Genomic DNA, 18,022 nt, shown 5'->3' on the forward strand with positions numbered 1-18,022 from the left:
GACAATATTCCAGAGAATATCGAGGAAAGCCAAGTAACTACTTTACCTCAGAATGAAATTACAGAGAGTATAACAGTACAGCCACACAGTATCATAAAAATTCTTACTAAATTAAACTTGAGCTTAATATTGGAAAAACAAATCCACAGCAGATTCTTTTTGGGACCCGGAGTGAGTTATTTCTGGGGCTCGGGGCTGATACAATTTCAAGTTTTTGAGCAAATATATAGGAACACTTCTTTTTCACAGTTCGTCATTACATTTAGTAAGTTTGATAAGTTGTGACAATTCACTGTCAAGGCGTATACATATGACAGTTAATGAGACTGTTAGTTAACTGAACATAACTTGTACAATTAATAGTCATGCAGACCCAGTGGGACATTACTGCAACTATCAAATACACCATGGTAGTTGCTAACACTTGTTCCACAATAATAGAAACTGTACGATAATTTACAGTCAAGACATATACATTTGATAGTTAGGGTGACAGTTGTTTCAATGACATTACTACATAGTTTTCATAAAAGTAATAAAAAACGGGTGAAATAACTGCCTTTTTTCTCCTCTTGAGCTCTTGTACTATTATTACAAGGTAGGTTATAACTGTAGGTAACGAATAAGAATAAGCTCACAATAATGTTCAATTGGTTTACTTCACTCACACACATAAATATCAAGTCTGTGCACAAGGTTATATTAACATTCTAGACTGTTATAAAATCCGCCACAGAGCTCTTGTCGGGGCTGACTTGAATCGAACAATAATCGATACCTAAAGTCCCTACATAACCACTCTAATTTGGTGAATGTTGTGTTGAACATTCACACTTATTCTTGTATTCTATTACTAAATTATTTCTCTTTAGTAAGTTATAAATTCAGAACACAAGTGTCTTTTTAAAATGGCTTTTAATACGACTGTTAGTCCACTTACATTACTTGTACTATTAACGATCACGCCAGACAAAGTGCGACATTAAATGACAGTAACTATCAAACAGTTACAATAGGGGTATTCATGATGTTGTGTTAAATGTTAAATGTTTTACCATGTTAAATGTTATAAGTATAAGATTGTGAGCAGCCCTATTTAAAGTCATGTTAAACGTTAAATGCATAAGAGCCCCTAGCGGATTTTCTCAGCAACTTATTGTATAAGCCTTTATGTTTATAACCTTCCTTCCAGATCCTCATGTTATTGTTTACTTCAGTTTTGATTTAAGTAATTAATTACAACATGCCTAGAGTGAGTGAAAAGTGGAATATGTGTGAAAGTTTAGCTTATGAAATGAAATGAAAAAATAACTTTATTCTGGGACATATGTCCCTTAAGAATAATTACATGGTTCATATAGTGAGATTTTTTTTTGGCGAGCGTTTACAAATTTTCAGATAGTAGATTGAAATTACAGTGTTTTTTTTCTCAAATGTATCATTAAAATTATCCATTCTGGTTTAATAACAGGGATATGAATACCACAAATACACGAAAGAACTGAGCTGTCACAGCAACAAAAATGGCGGCGATCTCAACTGGTCTATTGTGTGACGTCATTCTCCATTTAACAGACCAAGTAACAGACTCTCAGCCATGTTAAATGTTATTTCGTTTTACCACGGTAAAAGAAGGCAATTTTTTTCGATTTAACATGAGTTTTTCCATTTAACACGCTTTAACATGTTAAACCAAAGATCATGAATACCCCTTATGTTGGCTAAAATGGTTAACGCTTCTACCACTATAGTGGAAACTGTACGATAATTTACTTCCAAGACATATGCATGTGATAGTTAACGTAGCACTTGCTTCACTGTCATTACTTTTACTATCAACTGTCACGCAAGAACTAGTAGGACAGTACAATCATGACTATAACAACCATGCAGGCACAGTTATAACGATTTAGCTGCAAGTGACGAGTATTTGTCGGGTAAAACGGGTATTTTCAAGGCACTGAGCTGATACTTTTCAGTCTGGAGAATCAGAAGCACTGTTTATGGATCTCTTCCCATTTTGTCCGAAATTATCAAAAGAACCGTTATTAGAAAAATAGTCTACATTCTCAACGTAAAAATATATTTCAGGAAAAAAGAAAACTACAAACACATTTTTTTTTTTTTATCAAATTATGAAAAAGTTTCTTAATGTAGTTTTGTTATTTTAATTTGAGAACAAAAGTGTATTGTTCTTTGCTTGCGATAGCTGCACGATCGTAAGTGTACGTTAGTTCAGGTTATTGTTATAGGGTTACCCATTTATCGTGTTAATGCTTTTTAAGATGGATTTCCAAATCTGTAGTTAGTTTTTTTAAATCGTATTATAAACTTCGTGCAGCCAAGAGTCTTCGAAAGAGAAGAAACATCCTTCATCATGCTGCAAGTACATTAAATACTATCAAACCTTCCGAAGTCGAAAGTTAAGGGAGTAGGGGAATGTATTCTACATTTGATACTTCAATTGGAATGCTCATGCAAAGTATTGTTGTTATATTGTTTACATTCTAATAGCTCTAAGGTTTTAACGCAGTTGTCAATTAATCCAAGATCACTCGTTAACGAGTTCCGATATGATTATTGACATCAACATCGGAACCTTGCCTCATAGAAATCCTTGACTTTGAAAATCATGATTCAGAGTTGGACAGGCGATATTTTATAAATCAAAACGTGGTAGAGAAGATATAATGATACAGGTTTGTACCAATTTTACATTTAAGTTTTAATAAAATCCATCTGTTTCAGCATTCTTTTTTTTTTCTTTTTTATGTCATCCTGGTTTACAGGTTTCTAGTCCATGAAAACAAAATCACAAAAGGAACATCCTGTACACAAATGGAAGCTCTATTATACATCACCCATGAAGAAACTTAGTGAGTATGGAAGCACGGCCGGATAGATGCAAGGGAAGTACGACTTATTACACCAGAAATACTGAAAAGATGCCAAGAGGTGACGCAATAATTAGAGATCACCAGGTGGACGCGGGGACTCACCTCTCTGCGCTGGTGGGTTTCCAGAAGGGCAGGTTCCGTGTTGTTGAGAAGCCGATCTTACCTGAGGCCTACACTGTTCTCCTCTTCTCCTTCTCCTCCTCCGAGCTTACCACGACTTGTATCAAACTGTTCGCTACTTCCAGGTTCACTGAGGTGAGGCTCAAGTCTTATCCTTCGAAAGTGAAGATCGTATCAGCTAATAGCTTTCAGATTGCTAAAGGCGATGTGGCTATGGTGAAGAGACTAGTCTTGTTCAAAAAAGTACTCCCATCTGACGTCAAGCAGAACAATGCAAATGTTCTTGTGCCACAGGGTGAACAATGCCATATTAAGTACATAGCAGTTCATCAAACGGCCAACTCTAATATCGTCGTTTTTGCAACGGAAACGATGCCAAGTCCATGTTACCTAGCCGACGAGAACAACCAATGCGATTGCAATTACGTCCTGACCGAGCTCTCTGGACGGGTGAGTGGGGAGCTGTACCGTGAGCCAAGCCAGAAATTGCAATACGATTCTACAGCCACGCCGGTTTGCATGCAACAGTGTGAACCGTTTCACGTTTGTATGTTTTGTGGACGGGTAATGACCAGGGCTAAGCCACTTGGACGAATATGTGACGGTACTTTAACGAAACAGATTTGTTCCACGTCCCAACGCCCTAAGCGCGGAAAGATTCCAAAGATGAAGCTAAAAAGTAAAAAAAAAAATAAAAATAAAAATTGCGGCTGTTGCCCTAAAAAAAGAAAAGATCAAAGTGATGCGTACATTTTGAGGCAAGGTGATGATTGTTCTTTTATAGATGATGAATCGCAGATAAGAAGAAATAGGAAAATACCGTGTTATACGGACTATAATCGGTGCCTTACAGTGGAGAAACCTTGCCCCGAGTATAAGCAGTACCAAGAATACAAACCATGTCATCCCTGCAATACATCGTACAATAAATGTAGCAGTGAAGAGATTCTAAGGAAGGAACGTACTGCGGCAAAAAAAGGAAATGTTGCGTGTAAAGAGTATCGCACATCAGACATACAAAAAGAGGTATCAAACGAAAAGACGGAATTTTTTTTAGTTTGCCAAGGGTATCAAATTAAATCAAACAAAGGCCATGGAAAGAGATTTAATGGAAAACCAGAAACCACTTTTGAGAACTGTAAAAAAGCTAGACTACAGTCAGAAAGAGACCATATTTCTTGTCTCAGATCGGAGAAATGGCCGAATCATCAAACGAAATTTGATGCACCCGAGAGATCTTTAGAAGAATCGACAAAAAGTATAAATAAGCAATTTTCGACTGAAGAAGAAGTAAAAGAAATTTCTTTACAATCTACTGAAAGTTACTTGTTGGAAAAAGCGCGCAACGCTCATAGCGAAAAGGATAAAAATCTATTTATTGGAAGGATGGAAAGGAGCAGTTTTCATGCCTATCCTTTTAGAAAGGGGTACATAGGGGATGAGCTATCTGGAAGAGCTGAATCTAACGATATATACAGAAAGTTTCCATCTTTGATCTCCAGGAGCAGCAAAAATTCCTACCTTAGTGTTGGAAAAAGGAGATCAAAGCGGTTCGTTTTTACGAACAAATTGGGATTCTTGAAGGCTTTTCCTTACCAACAAAGAAGAATTGCCGAATCGGACATTTCAACTTGCTGCAGTTCTAACGTCTCTAGGAAATATAAGAGCATTCAATCGGCCACGCATTGTAGACGCACAAAGAATGGAACCAATGTTAATTGTTGTAAAGATAAAAATGTGGAGTGAAGGATATTGTTGAGTGTAATATGTGTTTGACATCTTACTTTCTGGCGTATAAGGTAAACCATTTAAATAGATAAATTATGATACTCAATTATACAATCGGTTTCAATTCTTTTTGTTTTGTTTTTTCACTTTAAGTAACCGAAGTTGTTCAAATTTGCTAATAGAATTCTTAACAGGGATTGTGTTATAGAATGCATGAGTGGTAAGGCAAAGAGACAAGACCTAAGAATTCAGGGGGGTGACAACAATTTAGCAAGATATAAATGTTTTCAGATTTCATCTATCTTCCATTTTTTTTCTTGAGCAACATTACTAATTGTTTTTTGTTTATCCTACTTTTTAAAAACAGAAATAATAATTTTCTTTACAGGTATCAGTTTCAACTCTGTAACATATAAAAAAAATTGATATGAAGATATCACTTTCTTCATAAATACTTGTTCCAATGACATAATGCTAGATCAACATATTTGCCAGAAATGCTAGGGAAACAAAGGTCCTTATCCACACACTTGTTCTGTATTTTGTTGGCTATTACTTTTGATTTACTCTATTTTCTTTACAAATAGAAACAGGATAAAGAAAGAAGAAATGAAAGGAAACATAAATATCAGAAAACTAGGTTCTATATAATAAAAATTGTAAGAGATAACCTAACCTATACATTTAACCTTACTTCTAGAATTTTTATCAGAAACTTTAATTTAATTACATAGACCTCTTCATGAATATGTATTTATGATAGATTAGTGAAATTCTTTAATTAACTAAAACACAGAGAGCATGAATATTCATCAGTTCGCAGTTGTAAACAATGCAAACTGAAAACAAACCTGTGGAGAGGATGCAGCACAAGTGCCCATTAATTTGTGCCCACAGAAAGACACCACACTGATCAGCCCCAAATAACCCATCCACACACTTGCATATGCGCAATTTTGCCATTGTTTGATAAATGTGTAGAGGCACCTTGATATACATAAAAAAAATTTTTTTTATCACTCTTTGTAATAAATTATTTTTAAAAAAATTATATTAATAAAGAAAAATGACTTGTTATTGTAGAGGCATCAAAACAATACCAAAATACGATATATTTATTATGAAAAGCATAATTTACACGAAAGCTTATATTTATAAAACAAGTAGATTATACATCTTCATGTACATATATACGATGTGTATACACATATGTTTGTACATGTCAGTATTCGCACTCTATCGTTAAATTTTACCTGTTTTGGAAGACTTCATAAACAAAATAGTAGTGAAATGCTGACATCTTTAATACCTTTTCACAATAAGATGAATACTTATGGCCTACTGGGTTACCAGGATCACAGATGGTTTCCATTTAAGTTCTGTTTTTATGTTTTCAATATGGAAGGCAAGGAAGGAAGCTCAAGACAATCCAGTCAAACAAATTTTGAAAGACTAATTTATATGTAACTACTGTAAGGTTCTGCATGAGATAACTAAATAAAAAACTAGATTCTCTAATATCTTTAAATATGATATCTTAATATTTTCTTATCTTATCTTAATACTTACGCTGCCTTCCTAGCATTCTATCATCCACATTATTTTTATTATTCAGTACTTGCTGTCTTAAAGACTAGAGATTACAAAACAAGTTTACAAAAATATACATCCATTATCAGACCAATAATTGGGTCTTTTTTTTTTTTTTAAAGTGATATAAATCCATTTCCTCATAAATCAAAAAACATAATTTTTTAATAATTATTAGTGAATAGTTTATAAAAAGGAAGAACATTAGTAGCTTCACATGGACTCATTACACTTAAAAAAAATTTTAAAACAATAGTTCACCTAACATACAATATGGCTTACAACAATACAGTTTTGGTCTCGTATCACATTATATAATATATACATATACATTTAAAAAAATAAAAGGCATTTTAAAAAATGCACTGTTCACCAAAGACTTTATGAAAAATACGAAGAGGATCAATAGCACCTTAACCATTTGTTCAAGCTTTAATAACGGTCGATGAGCAAGACCAGCCAGCAATAAAATGCTTAATCTTAAAATATAAAAATAAAATAAAACAAATTTTATCAAAAACTCAAAAAAAAAAAAAAAAAAATTGAATAATAATTTAGTGAGAAGAAATGCTCTTAATAGTAATTTAAAAACATAGAAGCATTTTTAATAATTAGAATATTTAAACTTAGAATATTTTATTTATTAATTAACATTGGTGAAATAATTTTTCCTTAAAATGTTAACGTATTCTTTTTATTTCAGTTTTAAAAATAAAATTGCATCATAATTTGGTTTCATACCACCAACTAATCAATCACAAAAAGTAGATGAGAGGATAAAATCAATTCTAATGTTCTAGATTTAAGTTTTGATGGAACTCATTTGGAGTAGTACAAGTTAAGTTATTGGTGATATCAACCATTAGATTTAATACTATCATCTATGCCACAAGTTTTTAACAAATGTTTTTCTTCAATTTTCTCTCTTTTTTTTTTAACTGATAATTCATAATTATCGAACATTAAAACAAAATATAGTTTCGTCAGCTGCAAATAGTTGAGTCTACTATGTAAAATGGCATACCGAAATATTATTTATTTAAAACAACAGTATTTATAAGTTTTTTTAAAAATTATAATAGAAAAATAACTAATTACTAATTTAATTTAATACAAATCATTAGACGAACTAGAAGTAAAAAAAAATTAAGTTAAAATTTTAAGCAATGCTGTTCATTTCATCAACCAATACCTCAAAGCAAGCTATATTTAAATTAATTAAAAATGAAAGAATACTAAATTAGTATAAGTAATGAAAATTGAACTATTTATATTAAAAAAATAAGAATAAAATAGATATTATAATAATTTAACAAATACAATGAAAGCTATAAGTGAAAAAATATTCACCACATATCATTATACATGTTTCTTTTACTTGTATCTTTTATTGTACTTTTGTTACATTATTATTATTTGAAAAGCTCTCTAAAAGAAGGTCATAACTGAAATTTCTTCAAACTTTAAAGAAGAAAAATAAACTTTAATAAAATTAAACCTAAGACTACATCAACATATTTTCAATTTTGGCACATGAGTCTTCATTAAGGATTGATTCATCGCTAGGAACAGTCAGATTAGATCACAAAGAATTTTTTGAGGTGAAAAATCTTGTTCAATTTTGATGTTATAGTCTTTATAGAGGGAGCCTTTCATCTTTAATATTTTTTTTTATCTATAATTTGTTCAATTTAAATTACTTATCCCTATGTTCGATAACTCATATCTCATGTAATCTGTTTTAATTTTAACTCTAATTTTGGCATATTGAATAAAAAGAATTTAAAAGACATGATTATTTTACCCAATATGAATACAATAGTCGACATAATCCATCAACGATTACAATACTACAATAATAAATAATTTAAAATTACTTTTGATCATTTATATAAATAAAAAAATACATGAATGAAAAATCTAATTCGGAAAGAATGTTCGAAGAATTATGCTAACAGTAAATTCACCCTGAAAAAGTCAATGGATTCTACGAGGACTAATAAAGTTGGACGGCAAAGCGATCATTTCAATGTTAATACTGAGTTGTAGTCTGGGTAGTTTAAAAATTACAAATAGATATTTGAGCAATAATTTGTTCGCTAGACAGTCTGTTTATTTTGCCTGATTAAACAAATTTTAATAAGACAGAATGGTATCTGTATTTTCTTTAAAAGGAGAAACATATCATAAATCCCTTCTCTCTCTTTTTTTTTTTCCCCACTCTGAAAATTAGTAGAAGAAATAACTTCGAAATCAACACATAGCTAAGTATTTTACGTGTGGATACTTACACACAAACACATCTATGAATAAAAATACAAGTGAGAAACAAATAATATCAATAAATTATAATTTACAGAAGTTGTTAAAATTAAGAAAAGAAATGATTTAGAAAAAGCAACCTGAAACAATGGATTGGTACCACACTGTTAAGACATGTTTGACTTTCATTGGATTCATGCAGCTAACCAACATAACACTATTCTTGATAAATTTGTTCTTAAGAAACCAAATCATCTAATAAAAAATTTATAAATACATATATACCTATATGTACAAAGCTACCGACAAGGATATTCATTGTCAGTAATTTAGATATATTTCTTCTTATACTAAAAGATATAGCTCGAGTGAGTCCTATACATGTGCAAGATGCAGACCCGTGACACGTTAGTAGAATAAGAGGCTGTTTGAACCATTTGACACACTATGGCTGCAACTACCTTCCTGGGAAGAGGGTTTCATATGCTGGCGGTAGGTCTTTGTCCGGGGACTCGGGAGGTGGTGCCGTCGGGCTGACCTGTTCCAGCTCAGTGCCTGAAGCCCTATGGTGATCTTGGGGCACGGTCTCTGACCAACAGAGCATATCGAAGTATCTACAGAGCATGATGCAGCCGAGGAATAGGAAGAACGAAAGGAAGATTGAAGTCACAGCTGTTACGTATACTTTAGTATCCAGGCCCTTCTCAAATTCAGTCGGATCTGTAATGATCAACAATTGAATTATATCAAGATCAAATTCTAAAGTAATTAGTAAAATCAAAATACTGTTAAAAATACAAAAGTTTTAAGAAAGAATGACATAGATTTTAGAATTTACTAAAAATACAAGTAAGTAGTTAAATAATTAAAAATTATCAAATAAATTTTTAGTCCATTTTAAAGTAAATGAAATATAATATTACAGTAATGTGAAATCTTGGTATGTAAACATTGATTAGTCAATAATAGTTAGTAAGTTAGATAGATAGAATTTTCAATAAATATTAAGCAATAAAAAAAATTAGATGGTGTCCCAGAACCCTACACTGATGCCACCACATACAATTAATGTCGATGGCCACAACTTCCCAGTTTGTAGGTCTTATAAATATCTTGGAGCACTAGTCACCGAAAATAATGAACGACAAAAGGAGATAGAAGCTAGAATAGCAACAGGAAATCACTGCTTTTTGCAGTGCATAAAGTTCTGGAGTTCAAAGATCTTTCTTGGAGCTCTAAGGGTCATCATTTACAAGACTATTATTCGTCCAACAGTCACCTATGACAGTGAGATGGGTCCTGATAAAGAAGATGGAGAAACTATGCACCTGGGAAAGAAAGATACTTAGAAAAATATATGGACTAGTCTACTCTAATGGAGAGTGAAAAATTAGAAAAAATGAAGATTTAAGAGCATTCCATGGTCAGCCAGACATAGTAAATGTAATAAAAAAGGAGGGCTAAGGTGGCTCAGGCATGTGGAGCATATGAAGGAGGATCGTCTGCCAAGGAAGCAGCTTCTTGAAAAGCCGGGTGGTACCCTAAAGTGTGGACATCCTAGAATGAGATGGCTGGACAATGTTGAGGCAGCGCCAACTTGGGGTTAGAAAATGGCGAGCGGTTGCTGCCGATAGACTAGCCTAGCTGCAATCTGTAATGAGGCCCTTCAAGGGCAGTAGTGCCGAATAAAAAAAAAATAGATGATGTATTAATGAATTTCAGATGGAATAGACTTAAAAATGGTTGTAAGGAGCAAAATATTGTTGATAGTAGAAAAGATATGTGTAAAAATTTAAGAGAAAAAACTGTCTTAGAATGATATTGAATAGGTATCATAATAAAAAACTATACAATATAACTTACCATAAACATATTTCGGACAATTAGGCTCATCCTTACAAGAAATGAAAGGGCAATTTACTACATTGTCCGAAAAATAGTCCTTGTGGATACAATAGCCATCACCACATGATTTGTAAGTTGATGGAGCGACGGAACAATCTGAAACATCAAATTCAGTACATAGAAATACATACAGGAAGTATATAGAAACAATTAACTATAACCAGGACAGACAAAACCACAGAAGGCAGCACACTGTTGGTCATATGATACATGAGAATTGGCGAATTATATACAATTAAAGATATTTATGGAGTAATTTTATTGAATAAAATAAAAAAATAATATTATCAATTAAATTAATTATAGGAGGAAATAAAAGGAAGATGATTTGGGTACGGTCTAGGGAAAAAACTGAAATAGTCGTAAAAATATTTAATATGACCCAACTATTTGCCATCTGTAAGCCTCTGATGAGACCCTGCAATGTGGGGCAAAAGGTTGGTTCATATTAAATAGTTTTACGACTATTTGAGTTTTTTCCTAGACCGTAATCAAACCATCTTCCTTTATAATCACACACAGTCAGTCATCGATCTTCCAGTAGGAGGAAATACATTTGAACAGGTAGATAGGTTTAACAAGAAAAACGAAATTGATGAGGAAATTAAAGGCAGGAAATGCTTATTATTTTTCAATCTCGAAACTGCTTAGCTCGTGCTTTCTGTCCAAGAATTTAAAAGTCATAATTTACAAAACTATTATCCTTCCCACTGTTCTTTATTGATGTGAAACAGGGCCTCTTAAACTAAGAGTGCCTTAAGGTTTTTGAAAATAAAGAATTAACTAAAAGTTTTTCAACTATTTATTTATTGCCAAAGTTTCAACCTTCAAAAGGGGTATTCATGATCTTTAGTTTAATATGTTAAAGCGTGTTAAATGGAGAAATATTTCCTTCTTTTACCATGCTAAAACAACATAACATGGTTGAGAGTCTGTTAAATGGAAAATTACATCACCCAACAGTGTAGTATTATACATATTACTTGCTCCTAGTTTGGGTTTTGATTGTGTTAGTATTGTCTTGGATGTTTTTAAACTAATAAAGCAATATATGACAATAAAAATAGTGTAATGACAGTTGTAAATTATCTCAACTTGATTCTCTTCCTTACACGTTAGAGGATCAAGAAGACGCTTCAAGAAGACAAACTTCCACTTTTAACTCATTTTAGGCCTTTTTGTAATCAATTACTTTAATCCAAAAATTGAAGTAAACAATAATATGAAGTTTTTAAAGGAAAGGTTAAAAAGAAAGTTGCTCAGAAAATCCGCTAGGAGCTCTTATGCAGTTAACCTTTAACATGACTTTAAATAGGACTGCTCACAATCCTATACTTATAACATATAAAACATTTAACATTTAAGACAACATCATGAATACTCCTAATGTAGGTTATTCATCAGGGCTAAAATAAAAAGATACAAAGAAGGTAAAAAGCCCTGATGGTCATCTCCTTCAAATACCTAAATTATAATTCCATGTTTTCAATAAAAATAGTTGCTACTTGAAACATTACAATTTTCTATAATCAGAAAGGTTTACAATTTAATTTTCAGTCATTTTATTTTTGTTATAAACATTCTTAATTTTGTCCTATTGTGAAGTGGACCCTTTAAGGATAGCCATGGGGCCACCCATAGCTCAGTGGTTAAGACACAGTCTAATCAATTTGATGTCTATTGGTGGTGCCGGTTCGAATCCGGTCTGGGACGTTGACTTTTTTCATTGAGTGGCGGTCCCACAAAATGAAGAACTTTGACCCCCAACCATGGTTAGGGAGTATAGGACTCCAATGGGAGTCTTGGCCGAAAAAAAAAAAAAAAAAAAGGATAGCCATGTGAGTGGACTGACCAGACAATTCTTAAGGCGAACATTATATAACTCCAACGCAGTTCTTATCAACTGTAAATATTTTACACTAAAGTGGTCTTTCTTAAGATAACTGATGCTGAAATAATAAATTAAACTATTTAACTAACCCATATAAGATGTGAAAGCAATCTCGATCTCGGTGGAAGAATCCTGATCAAGCTTACGACTAACGGCGACATGAATAAGGACTTCGATTTCTCCCTCCTTTGAAATATAGGCGTTGAAGGCGACCTGGGAGGTTGGTGGTGGTTCGTCCTTTACAACGCTCTCGAACTGGTGCAGTTGGCCGCAGTACTTCTTGCTCCATTTGTTACTTTCCCGTTCCTCGCGGTGGAACAATGAAAATAAGCTTTTCTTCTTTGGGACAGACCGGAACTGAAACAAATATAAATAATTTTCTTCTAAGAGAAATGTTCTATTTATTCATTTGATTCAATAACAATTTCTTAACCTTTAATTTTTTTTTTTTAAATAACAAGTTCTCATTGATAGAAATAATAAACAATGGATAAATTCAAAATATCACAGACTATTATGAATAACCAAAGGAGAAAAAAAAGATACATCCGATTTGAATGGTACGAGCCGAGACTTTTTAAAAGATATTAAAAATTACAAAATTCAGGCAACCCCATCTCCCTGGGAACATTAACTCAAAATTCTAACCTCTCCAGTAAACAGTTAATAAATTTTGATAAAATTCAAAAACTATTTTTAATGGCATTTGTTAGCATTTAGGAATACTTAAACTAATATGATTCTGTTTTTCAGGAAAGAAAAAAATTATGTTGAACCAACCAAAAAATGAATTCAGCAGTATTAGGGATTTTTTTTTTTTTACAAATGTAACATAAAATATTATTTGAACATATTTATTAACAGAGGATATAAATTATTTGAACATATTTATAAATAGAGAATATAAAAATCCAAATTTTCATCAATAAACATAATTAAAAATTAACATAACTGGAAAATTATTTTAATTAAAAAAAAAATTAATTATTGTTTTTTTTCTTTTTCCTTTTTTTCCACCTTTTATTTTTCTTAATTTTTTTCTTCTCCATTTTATTCAATTTCAAAATTTTCTCTCAGAATCCAACAACTCTTTTCTTTTATTTATTTTTTTCCTTCATCAAATATAAGAAAAAATTATAATCAATAGTATAAATAATAAACATGTAGAAACAATATATATATACATAAAAATATTTGCGACAGTCTTGACTTAACTACAGAAGTGAAAGTTCCGGAAATGAAATGATGTATTAATAATGATCAAGCATTCTCTCTAATAGCTTAAGGCAAAAAATATTAAGTTCTAGAATAATAATAATAGTAATTAGAATTGGAACAGCCATTTTCTAATTGAGTATGAGAACAAGAGCTAACTTAATCAGATCGGCACTGCCAGGATTGTTAAGTTACTGTAAGCTCCTACTTTCTCTTCACAATCTAAAAATTTTCCTGCGAGAATAAACCAGCTCTGTCCCTCTCCTACCACTTCCATTTCATCTCATGTCACGCAATTAATTTACTCCTATATAATTTTCTTTTTCTTGAGCTTTAGAGTGTCGGTAAAAAATTTTTTTTTTTTAAAAGATAGATCTAAGAAAGAAATATAGATTAATTCTTAAAACAAATGATACATGCCCTGGTGATATGACCTTATGATAAGATAACAACTCTGTAGGCTCAGTTAAAATTATCTTCAGAAACGAACAACAAACAATAAAAGACTAGATGAGAAATTAAAATGTGCTTTTTTATAATCAAGAATGTTAAGTAATGGATATCATATCATAAAAGGTAAAAATAAACACTTTTTTTAATTAATCATATATCTGAATCTCAAAAACAAGTTAACTTTCAAGTTACTTATAATGGAAGTCATTTGGACCTGAGCTCCAAAAAACATGTCTCTGATATACTCAAACTTATATATATCCAACGATATAATCAAACATATTTAATCCGTGAATTTAATTAAGTAGATATTAAACTGCATAAGATAAAAAAATAAAAATTCTTTTAATTCAATTGAAACAGGATTCTTTTTGTAAATCACTAGAGAAATGCTTTATTCATTCAGAAGTAATGCTGTCCAAATATATTTGATTGATATATACTCATCATAATAATCAATCTACCACAAGACAGCATAAATATATATATAAATAGTTGACCGTATAATATAAAATATGAAGAAAATGGTCAGGGTTGTGGTAAAAAAAGAACAAAATAGTTTTCAACTATTTATTGTCCGATGTTCTGCCACACTTCATAGGGCTTCATCAGTCCTGTTCAAGACGATAGATTAAACAGACCTAAATATACATATATTTTTAATTACTTTTTCATTTCACTAATTACGACACTGTATTATTATAACATCTAAACTAGTAATATTATAATCTATTGTAATATGCTCTTCTTTGGTAAATAGTATATTTTGATGTATAAAGGGTTTTTAATATGTTTTATTTTATGCATCATTCTAATATTGTTATTTGTTATTTTAAATCAAAAAGCAAGCTAACCAGTTTTCTTTATCTAAAATAAATACGTTGTTTCAAAACAAGAAAGATGGCGGTGCGCGTCCTTCCAAAGTGTTCGTAGGGTTGGTTGTGTTAAGATGGATTGAAGTTTTTCAACCTTTGTCGTTCCTATACAGTAATTATAGAAAAAGAAAAATCAAAGAAGAAATAGAAAAACATAACAATTGTCAATAGACTGTTCGCATCACAAACCATAACAAGTAAAGCGGAGCGATTGTACCACAATCGATTAATTTTGGATTGATCAGTAAACATCGAAGATAGAGGAGAGGAGATGGGCATTCGTTGTTTGGGCCCGCAGGTGAAATGATGTCTCCAGGATGAGGAAGTCCTCATCAAATTTCTGTCCAGCAAGAATAGGAAGCCATTTTGGACGATAAGACAAAACATTAGAAAAAGTTATTATATGTTATAGGACAAAAAATTATTAGTAGCACAGTGCCTTACCCACTGAATCACCCCCAATTAATAGAATTTTGAGAAACATAATCTTAAGCTTGAGTTAATTATAGATTCCGAAAATTTGAGAAATTATTTAATTAATTAAAACATCGAGAGCACAAATATTTATCTTTTGGTAGTTCCAAAACAATACTAACTGAGCACAAACGTGTGGTAGCAGCATATGCATTAGCACAAAAGCCCTTTGATTAAAGTACAAAAATCAATATTCGACGAGTCTGACACAAATTCAGGCCAACTTATATCAGCCAATCCAAATAACCCATTTACATGCTTGCACATGTGGAAATACACTGTAGTTTGGCAAAAGTAGCAGCACTTTTAAAATGAAACTTATTGTAAAAATTGAATAACTGTTTCGGTCTCAAACTGAAACATTTCTATTCCACTAGATGCGAATAAAACCAACCTAAATTAATGAAAATACAACTAACCTGTATATAGTCTATACAAGCATCACTTTCTGGGTCCCTTCGAAAAGACATTTTCTGTATGACCGCAAAAAGTCCCATTCGATCCTTAGTCCTCACGATAAATTTGCATTCGAAATCCCATCGTCCAGACCAATTCTTAAGATACTGAGTGTCCTTGACAATAATCGCAGATCGATTGTCCTTACCGACAATGAGTTCCTTCGGTGGGCCACCAGGCATCACAGGACACACCTTGTCTCCATCGTCCAAAGTATCTGCAACAAAAAAAAATTTTGAGGATTTTTTTAATTTCTAAGAACGAATTTGAAGGGAAAGGGCAGAGTGTGATTGTGGGGACACTAGGTTTAATTATTTATATTAAAAATATTAAGATAGCCATTTCATTGATGATTACTTCAACCACTACATAATAAATCTGTGCCTTCTTAAACTAAGTGGAGGCCATGGATACTCTAAGATATAGGGCCCTTTAAATTATTTCCTGAACAAGGCACAAGTCAAAATCATTGATTTATTTAATATTTGAAAAGTAACAAACATTAGAAAGGAAAATTAAACATTTGTAAGAGGTACTTTCATTAATTTTTTATTACAAAAATCATAAATTAGTTCTTAAAAGTCAATTCATTTAGGTATATCAGTTTCTATTAAAATTAGTAATAAACATTGGAAGAAGATAGTTGACCTTATGAAGTAGATTGTAGGTAGATAGTCCGGATGGTGGTCAATAAAGGTACAAAATAATAAAAAGTAATTTCAATAAATTTTTTGAGGTTAAAAACTTCCAAAAGTTGAATATATTTAATTCTATATTTTTACTTTTTTAGTAGATGACATGATTTCCATAGTGAAATTAAAAGTTGGACACATGAAGGTACATGAATATGGGACAGTAGTCCCAAAACGTTATACAACAAAAAAGAAAATATATAAATAAAAAAGAAATATATTTAAAATTTTATCATATATGGCTTTATTTATCATTAATTCGTTTCCTATTAATCTATGTTTATATTTACTTAACTCGAGCTGTCTCTTTTTTCATAAACAAACAATTTTTTCTGTATAATTTCTTACTTCCTTTGTATATATATTCTATTTTTTTATTGTCACTTCTTACAATGTTTTGTATCTTGGGTTCATTTAGCCCTGCAAAGTGGGGCGAAATGTTGGTAAACATTAAATATTTGTTATTATTTTGTACCTTTATTAACTGCTACCCAGACTACCTTCTTACAATCAGTGATAAATTGTTATATTTTTTTAAATGTATGTGGATCACAAGAGTAAGTGGGCTCATGGGGTAAAGATGCAACTAAACTGTTTGCTTAAGACAGTGTTTGCTCACTTAATAAAGAGTGGTGCAACTTCTAAAAGACCATATCGCTATTATATTTTATTGGTTGAAAAAAATAGTCAAAATTGATCTAATAATAATGCTATCGATAATATGAGTTGGGAACCCCAAGGATTATGGGGCTATGGGTATTAAGATGACCCTGATAACTGAAGTGCCACAATTAACAGGACATAAGTAGTGCCTCTATAACATAAACTGAATCCCCCGAAAAGCATAAAATATTGTGGACATTATAACCATTTTAGAATTGATTAATCCACTTAAAATGTTTATTTCCTTTAAATATAATCTTTTCACTTTCTTTAGACTCGTTATTATTATTTAATAAATAATATATTAGAATAGAATATTGAATTTGTGATGCAGAGTTACTAATTTTAGTAATTGTAACAATTTTTCACGCAATTTGCTATACTCATAATGATACAATTCTATGGTCAATAAATTTCTTGTAGTTCCATCAATTTTTCATGCTATTCGCTATATTCATTATTATAATTTATAGTCAATAAATCATTGTATTTCAAATTTGTAATATTTATTGTTTAAAATATGTTAATGAAGTATTTTTGTGAATAACTTATGATTATGTTTCTTTTTACTATTGATTATAAAAAAAATTTTTAAATCCAATTTGATTATTTATTTTTTTTAGTTCTTTAACCTATTTATTTGTGTTTTAATTAATTTTTTATATGTTTTTTAAATTTATTTACTAATTTTCCTAAATTATGTATTTTTTAAAAATTATTTACTGCTGTAGCTATTTAATTTTTCATTTATTTCTATATTTCTATACATTGGTAATTTTTTTAAAAATTTGCATTGCATTT

At 31.2% G+C, this 18,022-nt stretch overlaps 2 protein-coding genes across 2 annotated transcripts in view; one reads left to right on the forward strand and one right to left on the reverse strand.

The window, feature by feature from the left end:
• Positions 1-2,236: 2,236 nt before the first annotated feature.
• Positions 2,237-4,874, forward strand: LOC106687715 (uncharacterized). Its single transcript, XM_014431747.2, has 2 exons — positions 2,237-2,699; positions 2,790-4,874. Exon 2 carries the CDS (start codon positions 2,883-2,885, stop codon positions 4,761-4,763), a length of 1,881 nt encoding a protein of 626 aa, XP_014287233.1. The 5' UTR covers positions 2,237-2,699; positions 2,790-2,882; the 3' UTR covers positions 4,764-4,874.
• Positions 4,875-5,837: 963 nt separating this feature from the next.
• Positions 5,838-18,022, reverse strand: part of LOC106687720 (uncharacterized) — a gene marked incomplete at its 5' end in the record, with an annotated part of 16,792 nt that continues 4,607 nt past the window's right edge. The window contains 4 exon segments of the mRNA XM_014431753.2: positions 5,838-9,317; positions 10,461-10,598; positions 12,483-12,750; positions 15,830-16,083. Coding sequence (XP_014287239.1) covers positions 9,055-9,317; positions 10,461-10,598; positions 12,483-12,750; positions 15,830-16,083 — 923 coding nt within the window. The 3' untranslated portion in view covers positions 5,838-9,054.

The sequence above is a fragment of the Halyomorpha halys genome, unplaced genomic scaffold (genome assembly GCF_000696795.3).
Source record: "Halyomorpha halys isolate HHAL.00 unplaced genomic scaffold, Hhal_1.1 Scaffold1000.1, whole genome shotgun sequence".
Classification (NCBI taxonomy): Eukaryota; Metazoa; Arthropoda; class Insecta; order Hemiptera; family Pentatomidae; genus Halyomorpha; species Halyomorpha halys.